The sequence below is a fragment of the Apodemus sylvaticus genome, chromosome 1 (genome assembly GCF_947179515.1).
Source record: "Apodemus sylvaticus chromosome 1, mApoSyl1.1, whole genome shotgun sequence".
Classification (NCBI taxonomy): Eukaryota; Metazoa; Chordata; class Mammalia; order Rodentia; family Muridae; genus Apodemus; species Apodemus sylvaticus.
This window is the reverse complement of record NC_067472.1, coordinates 23,771,027-23,787,593: the sequence shown is the minus strand read 5'-3', so window position 1 is coordinate 23,787,593 and position 16,567 is coordinate 23,771,027. Positions and strand designations below refer to the sequence as shown.

Sequence of the window (16,567 nt, the reverse complement as noted above, 5' to 3'; positions counted from 1 at the left end):
AGGACAATGTATTAAAAGGAAGTCAATAACCCCAGAAAAGGACTTAGAAAAACAAAAGCAAAGCAGAGTAGAAATCGTGACCATCAGATCCTGTTATTCCCAGGAGGAAAAATGACTGACTGAAATTTACCTGGAGCCTCAGACCCAGTGTTCCACAATAGGATATCTCTCAGCCCACAATTACTCTATATCTTTAAGGAGAGTTTCATCATTGCCAAGGATTTTAATACATTCTCAGCCCTCCCCCTTATGGTGCAGTTGGCTCTGGCCTCTAGGTCCTGAATGAGATGGCTGGTTGTTGGCTACAGATCCGAGGAAGGACAGACAGGGAGTCAGGGGTGGAAGCGGGGCTGCTCATGGTCAGTGGAGCTTAGGAAGGATCAGAGGGTAGAATTAAAGCGTGAGATTCCATGCTCAAAGAGAGTTGTGCTCTGAGCTGAGAAGACAGTCATGACTCTGACCTCAGAGGGAAGTCCGGGTTCTGTACCCTCTCTGCCTCTTCCTGCTTACACGCCTTTGCTCTCTCTCTATCTCACTGAGGTGTGCATTGGCATCTACAAAACAGATGTTACTGTTCCCCAAGCAGCTCCTGGGGCTGTGAACAACAGATGAGACCACGCTCATGAAACGACTTTCTCCAAGGCATACCACTCATATAAAGAGCATCGAGACTTTCAGACAATGCTATGGAGTCAGAAGTGTCCAGACCAAAGGCACCAGCGGCCAGAGTCTAAACCTAGTAGGGTAAGAACCAAGGGTTGAATTTCCCAATAAAGTTTGAACCAAGGTGGTCCATGCTTTTCATCCCAGAAACATCATGTCTCGACATGAAGGCAGGGTGATCTCTGTGTGTTAGAGGCCAAGATGGTCTACATAGTAAGTTCTAGGACAGCCAGGGATGCCTAGAGAGGCACTATTGAACAACAACAACAACAATAACAATAATAAAAAGTCCAGGAAATTAAAAAATAATCAGACACCTCTGCACCAAGCCAACCTGAGGAGGAGGAAGTGGAGCTGGGAATGAACAGGTTCCATGGGGCTCCCTCAGGCTGGGGATGCCTACAGTGTTACAGATCTTAAAGAAGTGAGATAGTTTGGGCAGCCTGTATGGTTCAGGCAGCTTAGGCCCTGGGTCTCTTGTCCCTGTGGAAACAATGACAGTGGCTGCGACAGAGGCACACAGGGAGGTGGCATGAATCTGGCCAGCCAGGTGGTCCAAGATCCAGAGATGAATGGGAGAGAGAACTCTTCCCCAAGTGTTATAGCTCAAGACAGACACTCTCAGATGATTCTTGGTGATATAACTTGCACACTTTATTCCAGGAGTGGGGTGGGATTTAGGGGGCACACGTTTCCCATTGGCTGAGTTTGAGATGTTAGTGATGTTCTATTTGCATGGGGAAGGACTCCGGGTGCTCCTTAAGTAACTGACTGCCCATGGTGAGATGTCGTCGCTATCAGTCGGAGAGCAAGTACACAGACAGGTAAGGAGCATCTCTACTCCTGCCATTCTCAGATCTCTGAGATTCTTGGTGTCTGAGCTCACTCAGCCTTGCCAGTTCTTATGCCTTGCCTGTCTGGTGGCGTGGCCCACCTGTCCTACGTGTATTTCTTTGGAAGAAATGAGTGCCAAAAAGACTGTTGATAGGTGAGTGTCAGCTACAGGCAGACATGGCTGGGATAACACTCAGTTCTGCATAGAGAACAACAGTATGGTGGCCTCAGCGGAGGAGAGTGGGGTGGTAGCACTCCACCTCTGCCTGAACCTGCTATGAGCCTCTCACTTAGATACTTAAGCCATGCTACTCAAGACAGCTTCTCCAGCTCGATTTGTTAAGACTTCACTTCTAGGCTGAAGAGAAGGCTCAGTGGGTAAGAAGAGCACACGCTGAGCAGGCATGGGGACTTGAGTTGGGATCTTCAGAACCCGTGTAATAGAAAATGGGTGTAGACGCATGTGTCTGTAATCCTAGCAATTGGGGTTGTAGATGCATGTGTCTGTAATCCTAGATGGAAGACTGGAAAGGCTTGGTGGCTTCTAGTCTAGCCTAGCCTAAAAGCTTCAAGATTCAGCTCAGTGTTCTCCCTTGACCTCCTCATGCTCATGCCAACATTCCTACCTGCATAGACTCATTAACAAGCACACACACACACACACACACACACACACACACACACACACACACAGGTTAAAGAAAGACTTTATAGCCAAGAGGTGGTGGTGGATCGTACCTTTAATCCCAGACTCCAGAGTCAGAGAAAGGTGGATTTGGGTGAGTATGAGGCCAGCCTGGTCTACAGAACAGACAGAGTTATACCTAGAAGTCCTGTCTCAAAAAACCACACACACACACACACACTTTCTATATTTCAGTGATTAAAATTAATTAATTAATTAAAATGCAATTAATAAATAAAAATAAAGCACACCATCCATAAAAGCTGTCAAAGTCTCACCATCAACACGACCTGCAAATGAGGACAACTTAAACATTTGATTTGGGCCTGGAGGGATGACTCAGTGGTTAAGAGCATTGACTGCTTTTCCCAAAGACCCAGGTTCAATTCCCAGCACCTACATGGCAGCTTACAACTGTCTATGACTCCAGTTCCAGGGCATCTGATGCCCTCACACAGACATACATACAATCAACACACCAATGCACATAAAAATAAAAAATAAATAAATCTTTTAAAACAACAAGAATTTGAATCATCAAATTCTGCTCCACTTAGAGCATAGCATTTAGATTCCCCATGGGTGTGGGCGGGATCCAAGCCTAGCTCCCTCCACACTCTCCAAAGAGCTAGAAGATGCCTGACCTAACAGCCTTCACCCAGAGTTACTGAATAATCATGTTTGTAAAGCCCAGGCAGAAGCCACCCAAAGGATGCAGAGGCAGGGAGGGCCCAGGCAGTGAGGAAGGATAAGCAGAAACATAACTCTCCACATTGTTAATGAAAAGAAAGATAGCAGAACCGTTTTCCCAATCTCTATGCAGTACTACTGGGATGGAAAGAGATGGCGTAGGTAAAAAAGACAGAAATCTGTGGTAAAGCGGAACGGGGCCTCACCCTGCCAGTTAAATATGAGATTAAAAAAATACTTTGTGTCAAATAGGTTAGGCCTTTATTTCCTGCTAATAAAATAGCCTGATCTAGATTATCAGGGAACTGACTTGCTGTAAGCTCTCACCTCTGCGCCTCTGAGTCACACAGCCTGTCATAAATGCTTGCATTATCTTGTGGCAAAGCTCGACCAGGAGGGTTAGGATTAGGTCGTCTCTCTCTCTCTCTCCCTCTCCCTCTCCCTCTCCCTCTCCCTCTCCCTCTCCCTCTCCCTCTCCCTCTCCCTCTCCCTCTCCCTCTCCCTCTCCCTCTCCCTCTCCCTCTTCCTCTCCCTCTCCCTCTTTCTCTCTCTCTCTCAAGCATTATTTTGTTCTTGGTAAACTTCTTCCTGCTTTCCGGCTAGATCCAAATGATGCTAGCGTACTGAACAACTCAGTCCTTCTAGAGAGGCTCTCAGAGTGTTCATTCGGCTTGGTGTCATAGTCTAGCTATGTGCAGTCTCCTCATGGGCGCTGAGCTCCATCAGAGCCCAGAGACAATCTGGAATGCAATTGAACCCAGCCTTGCCTCTGCCCGAGTCCTCTGCATGGAGCATGAAGGTGAAAGATGTCCCTAAGAGAACACTGAGGATTTGGCTGTGTGGTCGTGTGTGTGTGTGTGTGTGTGTGTGTGTGTGTGTGTGTGTGTGTGTGCGGTGTAAGCACTGAGGAAGGGGCGGGAGGGAGGCATGAGCTGATTCCTCAGGCTGCATCTAGTCCAGGCCTCCTGAAGGTCCAGCAGCAGTCAACACTCAGTGCCCTCTGCCCCCTCTGCTTGGTATGAATGCCCGCACTTGCGCTGTGTGGGGGGAGTGACTGTTACACCTTTCGTTTGACAGATGAGGCCACCAGATCTGCAGGTGCTAGCAACCATAAGCAAGTGGAAGACCTGGCCTCTCAGCCACTGGGACCCTCTGTGTGCAGATGTGTACATTTAAACTAGTTTCAATCCCTTGGTCATAGTGGCTGCATTTTGGTGATTGGTAACCCCATGTGGCTAGTGGCTTCCTATCACACAGGGTGGGTCTTGACTATTTCCACATCACAGGAAGCTCCATTGGACAGTGAGTGTATAGATGAACCAGAAAATGATTGCTAGATGACTTTAAAAAATGTATGTATGTATGTATGTATGTATGTATGTATGTATGTATGTATGTATACAGCATCAGATCCCATTACAGGTGCTTGTTAGCTGTCATGCGGGTGCTGAGAATTGAACTCAGGACCTCTGGTAGAACAGCCATAACATCTTAACCACTCAGCTGTCTCTCCAGCCCCCTAAATGACATTTTTTTTAATTTGTAAGATATTCTGATTTTAGCAAGCCGGATTTCTCTGCATTAATTAATTTCTTTATTTACTCTATATCCTGATCGAGGCTTCTCCTCCTTCCTCTCCTCCAAGTCCCCTGTCTCCCCTCTCCTCCTTCCATCCCTTCCTCTCTTTCTTTTCAGAGAAAGGGAGGCCTCCCGTAGATCTCAATCCACCTTGGCACATCAAGCTGCAGTAGGACTAGGCGCATCTTCTTCTAATGAGGCTAGACAAGGCAGCCCTGTTAGGGGAAAGGAATCCAAAGGCAGGCAACATATCAGAGACAGCCCCTGCTCCTGCTGTTAGGAGTCCCACATGAAGACCAAGCCGCACATCTGTTATATATGTGTAGGGGGCCTAGGTCTGTCCCATGCATGCTCACTGGAAGGTATTTCAGTCTCAGAGAGCCCCTAGCCGACCGGTCACTTCAACTCGATGTGAAAACCCTCTCTAGACTCAGGGTAGCCTTCTAAAGGAACGCTTGCAGCTCCTGCCGTTTGCCACCACTTGGCTGGAAAACTTCCTGTCTCTTTTAGACCCCAACTTAGCTCACTGGCTTTTCACTTGGCCATGGGGAAAGAAAGCCAGACTTCAAGAGGTGGGTGAAGATTAACATTCTTTTAACTCCAGACACCTTAGACATATCTTGATTTATTGTTATAAAAAGAGCTTAGACTAGCTGGGGAAACTGAGGCTTGGAGAGATTCTTGTGATTCTGAAAATCAACTCTCTAGATCCAGGCATGGTGGCAGTCACCTTTAATTCCAGCACTCAGCAGGCAGGAATAAGCAGTCACTGTGAGTTCAAGGCCAGCCCGGTCTATGGTATACCGAGTTCCAAGCCAGGAAAAGCATGTTTCAAAATAAAACAAATAAAAGCTCTAGATCTTCTGAGTTCAAGGCCAACCTGGTCTACAGAGTGAATTACAGGACAGCCAGGGCTATACAGAGAAACCCTGTCTCGAAAAAAAACAAAAAACAAAAAACAAAACAAAAAAAAAAAAAGCTCTTGATCCAGGTCAGCTGTGGTCTGGGGCAGCTGCCTTTTAGTTTTTCTTTGAGATACCTCTTTGTGGATCCCAATGAGCCTGCAAAACCTCTAAAGCCCTAACACTCAAAACCAGGTTTGTAGTTGTGGGGACAGAGGCTTTGTCCCATTCTGTCCTTGGGATCCTGTTCCTCCCTGGGAGATAAATGAGAGACAGAATCACTAATTCAAAAACTATTTACTAGAGAAAGAGAGCCAGGCCCTATGTCCTCAAAATGTACTGTCAAGGGTAGAGGGCAGACAAAAGCCAACAAGCCAGCAAGCGTGGAATGTGCGTGTCAGTAGGTGCTGGCAGGGAGAACATACCATGAAGAAAGACATTTAAGACCGGATTTCAGGATAATCTGATGTAGGGTGAGTTTTGGATTCAGCACTAGCAGAGGAGCCCAGAGCAAAAAGACCTACCATCGCATGGGACCAAGGCTGTTCCTCAGGAGCCTTGCCAGCCTTCCCTCTGCTTTGGCTCCCACTACAATTCTGGCCACGCCTCCTCAGGAGTTGATTACATTGCAGCCATTGTCATTGTGCTAATGAAGCAAAGGAGCTGAAAGTTCACTCCAATGGGTGACCCTACACGGTCCATTCATTAAGACAGCTATCATCAAAAAGCAGAAAAGGTGTCATCAAGGATGCTGAGAAACTAACTGGATGTTTCGTGTATTGCTGGTATTGTGGGTTGAGTGGTCACTGTAGAGGATGTAAATTAGAAACGAAATAGAAGCGTGATCCAGGAATCCAGGATTCCAACTTTGAGTTCATACCCAAAGTAGTGCACCTAGGCCCCTGTTTTCACACTAGTGTTTACAGCGCCAGTATTTACTATAGCTTGAAGGTAAGAGCACCACTGTGAATATTTAATAAGAGAACTATGTACTTTTAAAATGTTGAGATCTACAAATGTTATGTCTTTCACCACAATGAAAAACAAAGAACTTAATCTTGTACCTAAGAGATGCCCTGGCACACTCTCACCAATAAATCAGACATAGGCTCTGCTTGATTCTGGCACAGTCATAGCTAAAGGGCATTCCACTTATTCTAAACCTGGGCTGCCCCTGAGAAGTGTCCTCCAGAGATGGGAGGAGGAGAGGTCACAAGAGAGGGAGGGTATGATCACTTGAAAGTACTTTAGATTCACTACTATTGCTCCTTATAATACCTTAGGAGGTACACATCACTCCCAACCTTTCATAGATGAGGAAATGAAGGCTAGATATATTTTTTCACCTAGTAATAAAACCAGGGGCAAAACTTCACCTCCCTAGTCCAAAGACCATCCTTTACTACATATTGTATTGATCATAGAAAGAAGGGACACTTTATATAGGGGGTGAGTCAAGTAGTTGACTGAAAACAGGTCTAAATTTGCTGAGTTGAAAGGAAATGAGCCAAGTGGTTCAACTTCTGGGTTTTCAGGTCTCACACTGCAGTGGATACATCTGGTATACCTGTTTTGTGTGTCCTGCTATACTTTTGGGCCACAGCCGATTGGGATGAACCAATCTCACACAACTAAGGCAACTGGAGTCACTCTCTTGAGAGCTGACTTGGGTATAAAGAGGAGGGATGGAGGAAGAGAAGGAAAGAGCAAGAGAGGGAAGGAAGGAGGGAGGAAGGAAGGAAGGGAGGGAGGGAGCGAGGGAGAACACACTGGTGCAAATGGTCCTTGCCTGACAAAGTCTGGCCCCCATGGAGCCCATAATCTATATTCTGTAAGATCTCCCAGGAGCTTTAGAAACCTCCCTTGCACAAGCTTGAATGAGCTTCAGCCCCTGGCAGAATGACTCTTGGCCGTGGCACCTCACCCTTCCAGGTTGGACAGGAATGCAAAGAGAGGAGTGAAGGAGACCCACATCTCAGCTCCTCATTCGACCACTGGGAGGCCGGCTATGTTTGCTTTCAAACATCACTTTCACATTCTAAACTGTTGTCTCCGACTGCCTTTCTCACGATGGCCTCTTTCAGAGCCACTGCACCCAGCCTGTGCTCACCCACAGGGTAAACACTCCGAGGGGGGGGGTCACAGGGAAGTCTGGAGGTCCATTTCACACTGAAGAGCAAGAAGGGCAAGAAGGATGGTCCCATTACCTGCTAGGTGTGGTTTTCTCACTAATTTGGCTCAGTCAGGCTGCTTCCTTCTTATCTTTCTTTAGTTCCTCCCTTCTAAAGGTGGCCCTGAAGGAGCTGCTGCTGTCCTGGGGAACAATCGACTCAATCCATAAACCTAAGTAATCTCCCAGACTTCCTGTTGATGCCATTCCCAGAGAGGCTCCCAGTAGTTACCAGTGAATCACAATTCCCTAACCGGACTACCCTTGTTAATCTCACCACATAAATTCAAAATTCCACTGTCCTTTGTGATTTTTTAAAAATATTTATTTATTTTATGTATGTGAGTACATTGTAGCTGTCTTCAGACACACCAAAAGAGGGCATCAGCTCCCATTACAGATGGTTGTGAGCCACCATGTGGTTGCTGGGAATTGAACTCAGGACCTCTGGAAGAGCAGTCAGTGCTCTTAACCACTGAGCCATCTCTCCAGCCCCTTTGTGATTGTTTCAATGCCTGGAATGTCTTCTCCCTCCATCCCTCCTTTCCCTTCCTCTCTCCATCCCTCCTTTCTTTCCTCCCTCCATCATTCCCTTCCTTTTTCCTTTCACAGGATCTCACTATGCAGCCCAGTCAGGCCTTAAACTTGTGATCCTCCTGTGTCAGCCTCCCAGGTGTTAAGATGACCTGAATGTAAACCAAGTCCAGCTACTTACTCCTAATTATGTCTTCATGTATCATTTAAGACCAAATTAAATATCAACACCTTCCTCTCAAAGCTTTCTATTCTTCTATTTACTCTTTTGGCTTGCTTGCTTCAATTTTTGAGACAAGGTCTTCCTGTATATGCCTGGTCTCGAACTAGCTACGTAGACCAGGCTGGCCTTGAACTTGTAGTCATACTCTTGCATCTGTTTTCAGGTCTGGGATTACAGGCATATGCCACCAAATATGACCTCTTTTTATTCATAAATTGCAACTTTCCCCATGCTTCCAACAAGATACTAGTTTGTATCTCATGTATCTCGTTCTAGTGTCCGAGGCCTAGAAGAACAGCACATGTTCAGTGTGTTTTTCGCCATGGCTCCTGACACTGGTGTCCTGTATGACTCGGTAAAATCAACGTATCAAACAGGAGAGTAAATTTAGAATTCCTATGTACAAGGCCTTTTGCATTTCCACCTGATCCACCAGTCACCCTGCAAAGTAGGACAGGTCATCCTATTTTGTGTTTCTGTTGCTGTGATAAAACACCATGACCAAAAACACCTTAGGAGAGGAAAAACTGCATTTGTCTTGCATGCTCTGCTCACAAATGATCATAAAGAGAAGCCAAGGCTGCAACCTGGAGATGAGAACTGAAGCAGAGACCATGACGGAACACTAATTACTGATTGGCTCGCCATTCGTGCTTGGCTTGCTTTCTAATACAACTCAGGACCATCTGCCCTGGGATGGCACCACCCACAGTGGACTAGGCCCTCCCATATCAATCATTAATCAAGAAGATGCCCCCACAGCCTTGCCTGCCAATCTCATTCGGGTAACTCCTCAATTGAGGTTCCTTCTTCCCAGGTGACTCTAGTTTGTGTCAGGTTGAAAGAAACCAACCAACACCGTGTATTATTTAAAACACTGAAACTGAAGATTTTATTTGCTTATAAGCAATTAGGAAACAAGAAATGGCAATTAGAATTCCTCAGGTGTGGCTGGCTCTACAGCCCAGCCTTTGCTCTGCAATGGCCAATTAGAAGTCAGTTGATAAAGGCTTAAGGTGACAGATGTCCCATAGCTGGTTTATTTATTTTTTTTTTTTTTGAATGAGAACTGTGCTCAGAGCAGCTGTTGTTCACAGAAGGTAGCTGTGAGTAAGGAAACTGTTGTCGAGCCACAGTGTTCTGGGCACTGTCTGTGCTCTAGACCAGTACATGTTTCCCATATTAATCTTCACCATGAAGGGCAGCAGCTTCTTGTAGTTCTTTTCAGGTGTAAGAATGCAGACCTATCAATGTATCTGGATAACAGGGTCTCAAACCGGTTGTGGTCAGTTCAGTATCAGGAATGTGTGGAGCAGTAGATCCACCCACAGGGCACTTGAAAGAATTTTAAGTGTAATTCTTCCCGAACAACAGAAGATGGGCCAATTGCTGTGGCCTCTTTCAGGATTTACAAGCAGAGGCTTCATTAGTCCAAGATGTCTCCAACCTCCTGCCATCTCTTTCAGTGTCCAACACTGAAAGTCTATCCATGTATCAGGTGTTGGAGAAGGCCTAGACATGCCACTTGGACAGGTCTTAGGGGCAGAGAGAAACCAGCGATCAGAAAAGAAACCAGGCAAGAGCCAATGCCCTGGCTGACAGCAAACTGCTAAGCAAGGTCGTGGAGGAGGGAAGGAAAAAACAGGACGCGCTAATTAATCTCTAAAAGCAACTGTGGTTTTGTAGATGACTGAGAGCCAAAGAATGTGCCTTTGGGAAATGTACAGTCCCCATGCTCCGTCAGGGTGGGGCCACCAACCTTCAACAGTTGATCTCCAAGCCCTTTTCTCCCGGAAGTGAGGAGAGTGACTCAGTAGATTAAACAGTTTTGCTTTCCGGAGTATTTGCTAATACAAGACCATGGTTCCATTGAAGTGCCCAAGTTCCATGACCATCATTATCTGTGAAGAATCTTCTAGACTCTACAACATATCCTAGGTAGAGCAAGGTTCTATATGGGCAGCTCACCTCCAGAGACTACAGTGAATGAATGGGTCCTGTGAGAGCTTTCACCATTCTCAGCAAAATCTCACAGCTTCTTAAAGTTTCTCTAAAAGATTCTTTTAAAATTTATCTCTGGACAGTGCAGGGGTTGGCTCAGTGGGTAAAGTGTTTGCTAAACAAGGGCAAGGACCTGGGTTCAAATCTCCAAAGCCTACAGAAAGCGGAGCACAGCGTGATCCTATCATTCCAACTCTTTTACAGAAGAGACAAGAGAATCCCCAGAAACTTGTGGGCCACCTACAAATAAGAGACATGCTTCCAACAAGATGGAAGATGAGAAGTGTCATTCAAGGCTGATCTTAGACTCCATATACGCACCACAGGCATGGACACTATACAAACATATATACACCACACACAAACAGATACATACACACAAAACGAAAAAGGAAAAAGGAAGGAAGGAAGGAAGGAAGGAAGGAAGGAAGGAAGGAAGGCAGGAAGGAAAGAAATTCCTCAGGATTTTGAATGTTTCTCACACAAGGAAATACAAAATCTTGAGGTGGTAATTACGCCAAATTGCCTTGATCTGATCATTTTACACACACACACACATACATACACACACACTTACTATGTTCCCTAAGATGGTTTTGAATTCAACTCAAACTTGCAATCTTCCTAATTCTACTTCCTGAGCTCTGGGAGGACAGACATGTTAGGGTTAGGGTTAGGGTTAGGGTTAGGGTTAGGGTTAGGGTTAGGGTGAGGGTGAGGGTGAGGGTGAGGGTGAGGGTGAGGGTGAGGGCTAGGGCTAGGGCTAGGGTTAGGGTGCAGCTGCACTGCCCCTCCCTCCTTAATGGTACCTCTTGACCTCCTTAATGGTAATAAACCATTACTATTCCACTTAAAAATAAATAATACTTACAAACAAAAATAGAAAATTAGAGGTGAAAATCACAAATACACACACACATACTTTATTAATACCCCCAAATGAAAATAAAATCAAGTAATAAATTAATTTTAGGTAATAATGACTTGTGATTTATTTGATCATCATTATTGTTATTTATTTATATTATTACTATGGAACTATTTGACTAGGTGTTGTATCATTTAACAGTGAAGTTTATGGAGCTTCATAAACTGCCCATCTGGTTACCTTGGGTATGTGATGTTTTTTATTTGCAGTTTTTTAAAAAGTACTGTTTCAAGCAGCAATTTCAAATAATAATGTGGCTCCTGCTAAGAAAAAGGCAAGTGGAACCAGTGAGACGGTTCAGAGGGTGAAGGCCTTTCACCACCAAGCCTAAGATCCACATGTCGGAGGAGGGAAATGCTACCCACAAGTTGTCCTGACCCCACCCCACAAACACACAAGCCAACCAAACACATAAATAAAACAAAACAACAAAAAGACTTCAAAATTGGATGTACTAATTGGAAGAGGCACCCAAAATGTCTAGGCTTACACAGTAAATAAAACATGTTCTAGAGAAATGAGAATAGTGCAGAAACCCATGCTAACCCAACAGTTCTCCAGTGGTCATCTAGACAGTAGCAGCAGGCATCCCACAAGGAAAAGATCTGCAAGTGGCAAGAAGACAGGAAGCGTGGGTGTAAAATGAGCCCATCACAAGGACAGGGTAGGAAACCTGCTGTTGGGGCTGCCATGTTTCCCTGGAGAGGGAGGGTCTTGTGAATAAAGCACTACCACACTGTTAACACACACCGGAGTATGAGAATACAGAACAGTTTCTCTCCACTAATCTTTTCAAGAGACTTCTTTCACTCAGAAGCCAGGAATGAATTGGAGGGGAAAAGGGAAGTATATGGTAATATCCAGTTAGCAAAACGGCTTTTAAAAGGCTATATAGGCCAACAAACAAACCAAAAAATCCCCAGGGCACCAGCCCTTCAGAAACTCACAGCTCTCAAGACTGGAGCAATTGTCTGTCTACAGCAAGAGGCTGTAAGAGATTTAAACCTAATTGTTCAGGCGAACACACCAGGTGTGATGGCAGGCCCAGCACTCGGGATATGGAGAACGAGGAGGATCAGAAGTTCAAACTCATCCTCTGATAGCTCTGGACTTGATGATCACCCTTGGCTACATGAGTCCCTGCCTCAAATTAAATGGATTAGACCAGTGGTTCTCAGGAAGATTGCAAACAGCAGGAAGGGCTGGAGTAAGAGGTGTCACTTTTTAGTTGTTTAATCCCTTCAATGGTGAGCTTTGGTTTACTTTATCTTGCTGTCATTCAAAGAATTAAGATATGATATTAATGAAAATTAAGTGAAATTTAAATTTTTTCTTTTTTTACTGTTCCTATTTGTGTCTCTCTGTGTGGATGTGTGTATTCATATGTGTGTGAGTATGTTGGGGGTGGTTAGGGGACAAGTTGCAGGAGCATGTTCCCTCTCCCCATGTGGGTTCCAAGGACTGAATGCAGGCTACCCAGCTTGCTAGCAAGAGTGTTTACCATCCGGCCTCTCGCCGTCCTTCAGGTAAATTCTCTAAATGGTTATGTCTGGAGTTGAGATGTCTCAGAGACCTGTATGATCTAATTCCTGCTGGACCCAGCTCCACACTCTGGCTGCCTACAAGGAGCTCGGGATCTGTAGCTCTCAGGCAGGCTGGCTTAAATTTTAGAACTGGTTCGTGGAACCCAAGTAGGAGAAAAACACGTAAGCTCTGCTGCCTTCACAATCCACTCCTGCACACCTTCCTAGCAGCAAAAGAAGCACAGCCAGCCTTTCTGGTTCACTTGAGGACCGCAGCAACAACTCCACAGCCAGCGGAAGGTGAAGGCTATACAAAGGTCAGAGGGCAGCTCCAAGTCACTTGGTGACTAGTATGTCTGCTCCCAGATGCAGTGTAGTTATAGGCTAGCAGGGTCTCTGCTGGGAGTCAGAGAGGTGGCCCTCAAAGCCCCAGCAGTGAAAGGTGTGGTTTCCAGCCTACAGTGGATAGGCTGTGGGACATTTAAGAGCTGGGGACTTGGAGGAGGAGTTAGGTCATTAGGGTGTGCCTTTGTCTGGTACTTCCTTTCCCTCTTTCTCTTCCCATGATGTGAACAGGACTGCCTTACCACACAGCCCTACCAGAAGGTGTCCCTCACCCTTCTTCCCCTCCCCTCAAGGCTAAAAAGCAATAGATCTGCTCATTTATGGACTGGACCTCCAAAGCTCTGAGCCGAAAGCCATGTTCTCTGTTCTGGGTGATTATCTCCATCCTTGTCACAGAGATGGAAAGCTGATGGGCAGACGGAGCCTCACGGAATCCGTGCGAGCATCATCACCCCCATGTACCCCCTACAATCGGCCATGCTTCCCGTCATCACAGGAGGGAGGCCGAGATGTTTCCCACCCTTGCTCATTTGTGAACACTGATGCCACGATATGAGATCATTGGTTTTTATCAGGACTTAATCCGCTTAATTTTACATAGTGCTCAAAACTGGGCACTGGAAGATTTGCTGTCTCCAGGGTTTTCTGACTGCTGGTAGCAAAAGAGGAAGGCAGGAAAAGAAATGATTGCTTGTCCTGTACCTGCTAAGACTATGGCTTTCAGACCTCACAAATGATTAAAGTCTGGCACTAGAAAGCTGAAGCAACTTAAAGCTAGAAAGCCAGCAGCCTGCTCCCTGCCACGGCTAAGGGAGCTGAGACCCGCAAGGTTAGAGCTGAGATACCCAAGGTTATAGGTTATTGAGGTAATGCTGGCTACTGTCCAGATGTGCAGGACAGAGATGGGTCAGTGGTGAAGTGTGCTCCAGGTAGAGTGTGCCCTAGGTTTGATCCCCGGGTCTGCAAAAAGAGGCGACTCCCACTAATAAGAAATGATCGCCTAGAGTTCAAATGTTCCCACACTGAGTTCTACGAATGCATGAATAAATGAATGAAAAACTTTACCACTCCATCTGTACAACCAAAGGGAACCAGAACTGTAATTGTTTGGCTAGACCGCATTTGCCAATTTACCTGGTTTCTCCCTTTCAATGGAGCGTTTTCATTCACTGACATATTGTCAGTCACTTAAAAGCTTCAACTATTGCATATTCTTCCTGGATAATAAATTAGATTTTAATACTGCTAATTCCAGATTATTTCTTAATCTGTATGATTTTCCCTAAACAGTGACTTCTCAGTCCTAGCACCTTTTTTACATGCCAATGATGAAAGGTGCAAATTCTTCATGTTATGTCAGTATTGTGAAACTGCTTTAAGTTAGATTCTTTTTTATTACCACATGCAAATAACTTTAATATGACTCCTCATAATTTAGAGTCAGAACTATAAACCATAGTGTCCAGTAAGAATTTTAATTTTGTTTTCTAGGTCGCTTCTTTTCCTCTTCCTGCCCCCCTCCCTCCCTCCCTCCTTCCTCTCTCTGTCTCTCCTCCTCTCTTCCTCCCTCCCTCCCTCCCACTCTCCTTCCCCTCTCCCTCCCTCCTTCCTTCCCTCTCTCCCACCCTTCTTCCCATCTCCCTCTCTCCCCCTCTCTCCCTCTTCCTCCCCTTTCTCCTTCCCTTCCTCCGTTCTCCCTCCTCCCCTCCTTCCCTCCCTTCCTCCCTCCCTCCCTTCCTCCCTCCCTCTCTCCCTTTTTCTCTTTCTAACTGAACAGCCCTGTAGCAGCTTTGAGTTTCATGTCTTTCCTTTTCTTTCTCTCACCCTCGGAAGAAAAGATTTGAGAACAGAAATAGAGATTTGTCAGAAATGGACACAAGAGTAGAGAAAGGAGTGAATCACACAGTACTTGCGAGGGAGAAGTAGTCAAATTCCTGGGGTTGGCAGGAAATGTGCCAAGGTGTGGTAAGGAAATGCCTGCCTGTCAAATGCTCCAGTTCAGCTGGTGCCCCCACAAAGTGAGCCGCCAATCTTGCCATGATCGACCGCGGCCAAAAGGAAAAGAGATGAAGCCCCCATGCCCACGTTTATGCCCGCCCTCCAACCCAAGCCCTGGCCACATTCCCTACTAGGGTGGAGGAGGGCATCCTATGCTAACAGAGCAGCCGGTTCTCCTCTGCCGCTCCCTTCCACTGCAATCACAGCTAGTGTCATAGATATCTGTTTGGAATTCCAAGGGGCCTTTTAAAGGCCAGCCAGTCTAAACCTTCCCCCTTGTTTTGCAGAGGAACGCAGAGACATAGAGGAATGATGACGTCATTTGCCCAAGGTTATCCAGTCCTGTAGAGCCAGACTCCCAAAGCTGCAGACATGCTTCTGAGTTCCTTGGCTGTGGGCAATCCCAAAGTTGAAACATATCCAACCACCCCAACTCCTGGAGTTTCAGAACACTAGAGAGACTACCTTCTTCATACCCTACACGAAACCCAAAATGATGGTAAAAGCGGCATCGAACTGGTTAATAGTATAATGGTGCCTCCAGCAATTAATGAATTGCTCATCTTCCTCCGTTACTCACTTCTCACAGCGAGAGAAAGTTTCAAACCGCACCCGCATCTATGGACACTAACTTTGAACCAACAAAAACCTTCACACTTGTAATCGAGAGAGTAGCAATCAGAGGTTCCCTGAGAGTGTACAGAAATGTCAGGCCAGTCAGTGATTCTTTCCAAGCTCCAGGGAAAGTTAAATTCCCTCAGTAGTGATCGACAGTGACCTGCCCAGGTAAACCTGGGACTCTGAGGGGAACCGAGAGAAGCTTGGCTTCACCAGATGCCAAGAGCTGACTTGAAAGAGATTCGAACGTCTTCCCTTCCAAAGAAGACTTCAGAAAGAGAAGAAAACGTCGTCGTCTTACCCTTAAAAATGACAGAAACGATAGGATCCGGTTTCCCAAATTTCGTTTTAGGGATGTTAGTGGCAGATTCCACAATCACTCGAAGCATGGCTCTTGGAGAAATCAAGTTGCAGCCAAGCGGCGGGGAAGACGCGGTGCTGGCGCTGGGCCCTCCGCCCTGGGAGGAGGAGGATGTCTCCCAGCTGGGGGAGGGCTTCTTCGGGCAGGAGGAGGGCTTCTCCGGCTGGGGTGGGGGTGGGAGGTTGTGCAGGGGAGGGGGTGGGCCTCTGGAGGATTATTTGCTGAAGCCTAAGTGTAAACTGATATCCACGCTCCCAGAGTCCACGCAAGCCCGCAGGCGCGGCTTATGAATTCAGAAAAGTGTGGACCTGAAAAAAGGACTCCTCGATGAAAAGTTTTGCTCAGCCAATGAAACGGCGGTGGATTTGGGACGAACTGCAAGCAGTTCAGGAAAGCCACAGAGAAAATGTTGCCTTTTAGCAGTAACTGGTGAAACCTAGTTCGTTGGTTTTCTACCACCACTTGCACTGTGTTACCGAGTCTCGAGGAGTTTTAAAACTATTTAGTCGGGTTT

The 16,567-nt window shown here is 46.1% G+C and overlaps 1 protein-coding gene across 5 annotated transcripts in view; it reads right to left on the bottom strand.

The window, feature by feature from the left end:
- The window catches only part of Myof (myoferlin), a 152,177-nt gene extending 135,957 nt beyond the window's left edge, over positions 1 to 16,220 (bottom strand). For all 5 annotated transcript variants that reach the window (XM_052186522.1, XM_052186543.1, XM_052186565.1 and 2 more), the window contains exon 1: positions 15,994 to 16,220. In XM_052186522.1, the coding sequence (XP_052042482.1) occupies positions 15,994 to 16,081 (88 nt within the window). In that variant the 5' untranslated portion in view covers positions 16,082 to 16,220. The remainder of the gene's footprint in view (positions 1 to 15,993) is intronic.
- Between the last annotated feature and the right edge of the window lie 347 nt (positions 16,221 to 16,567).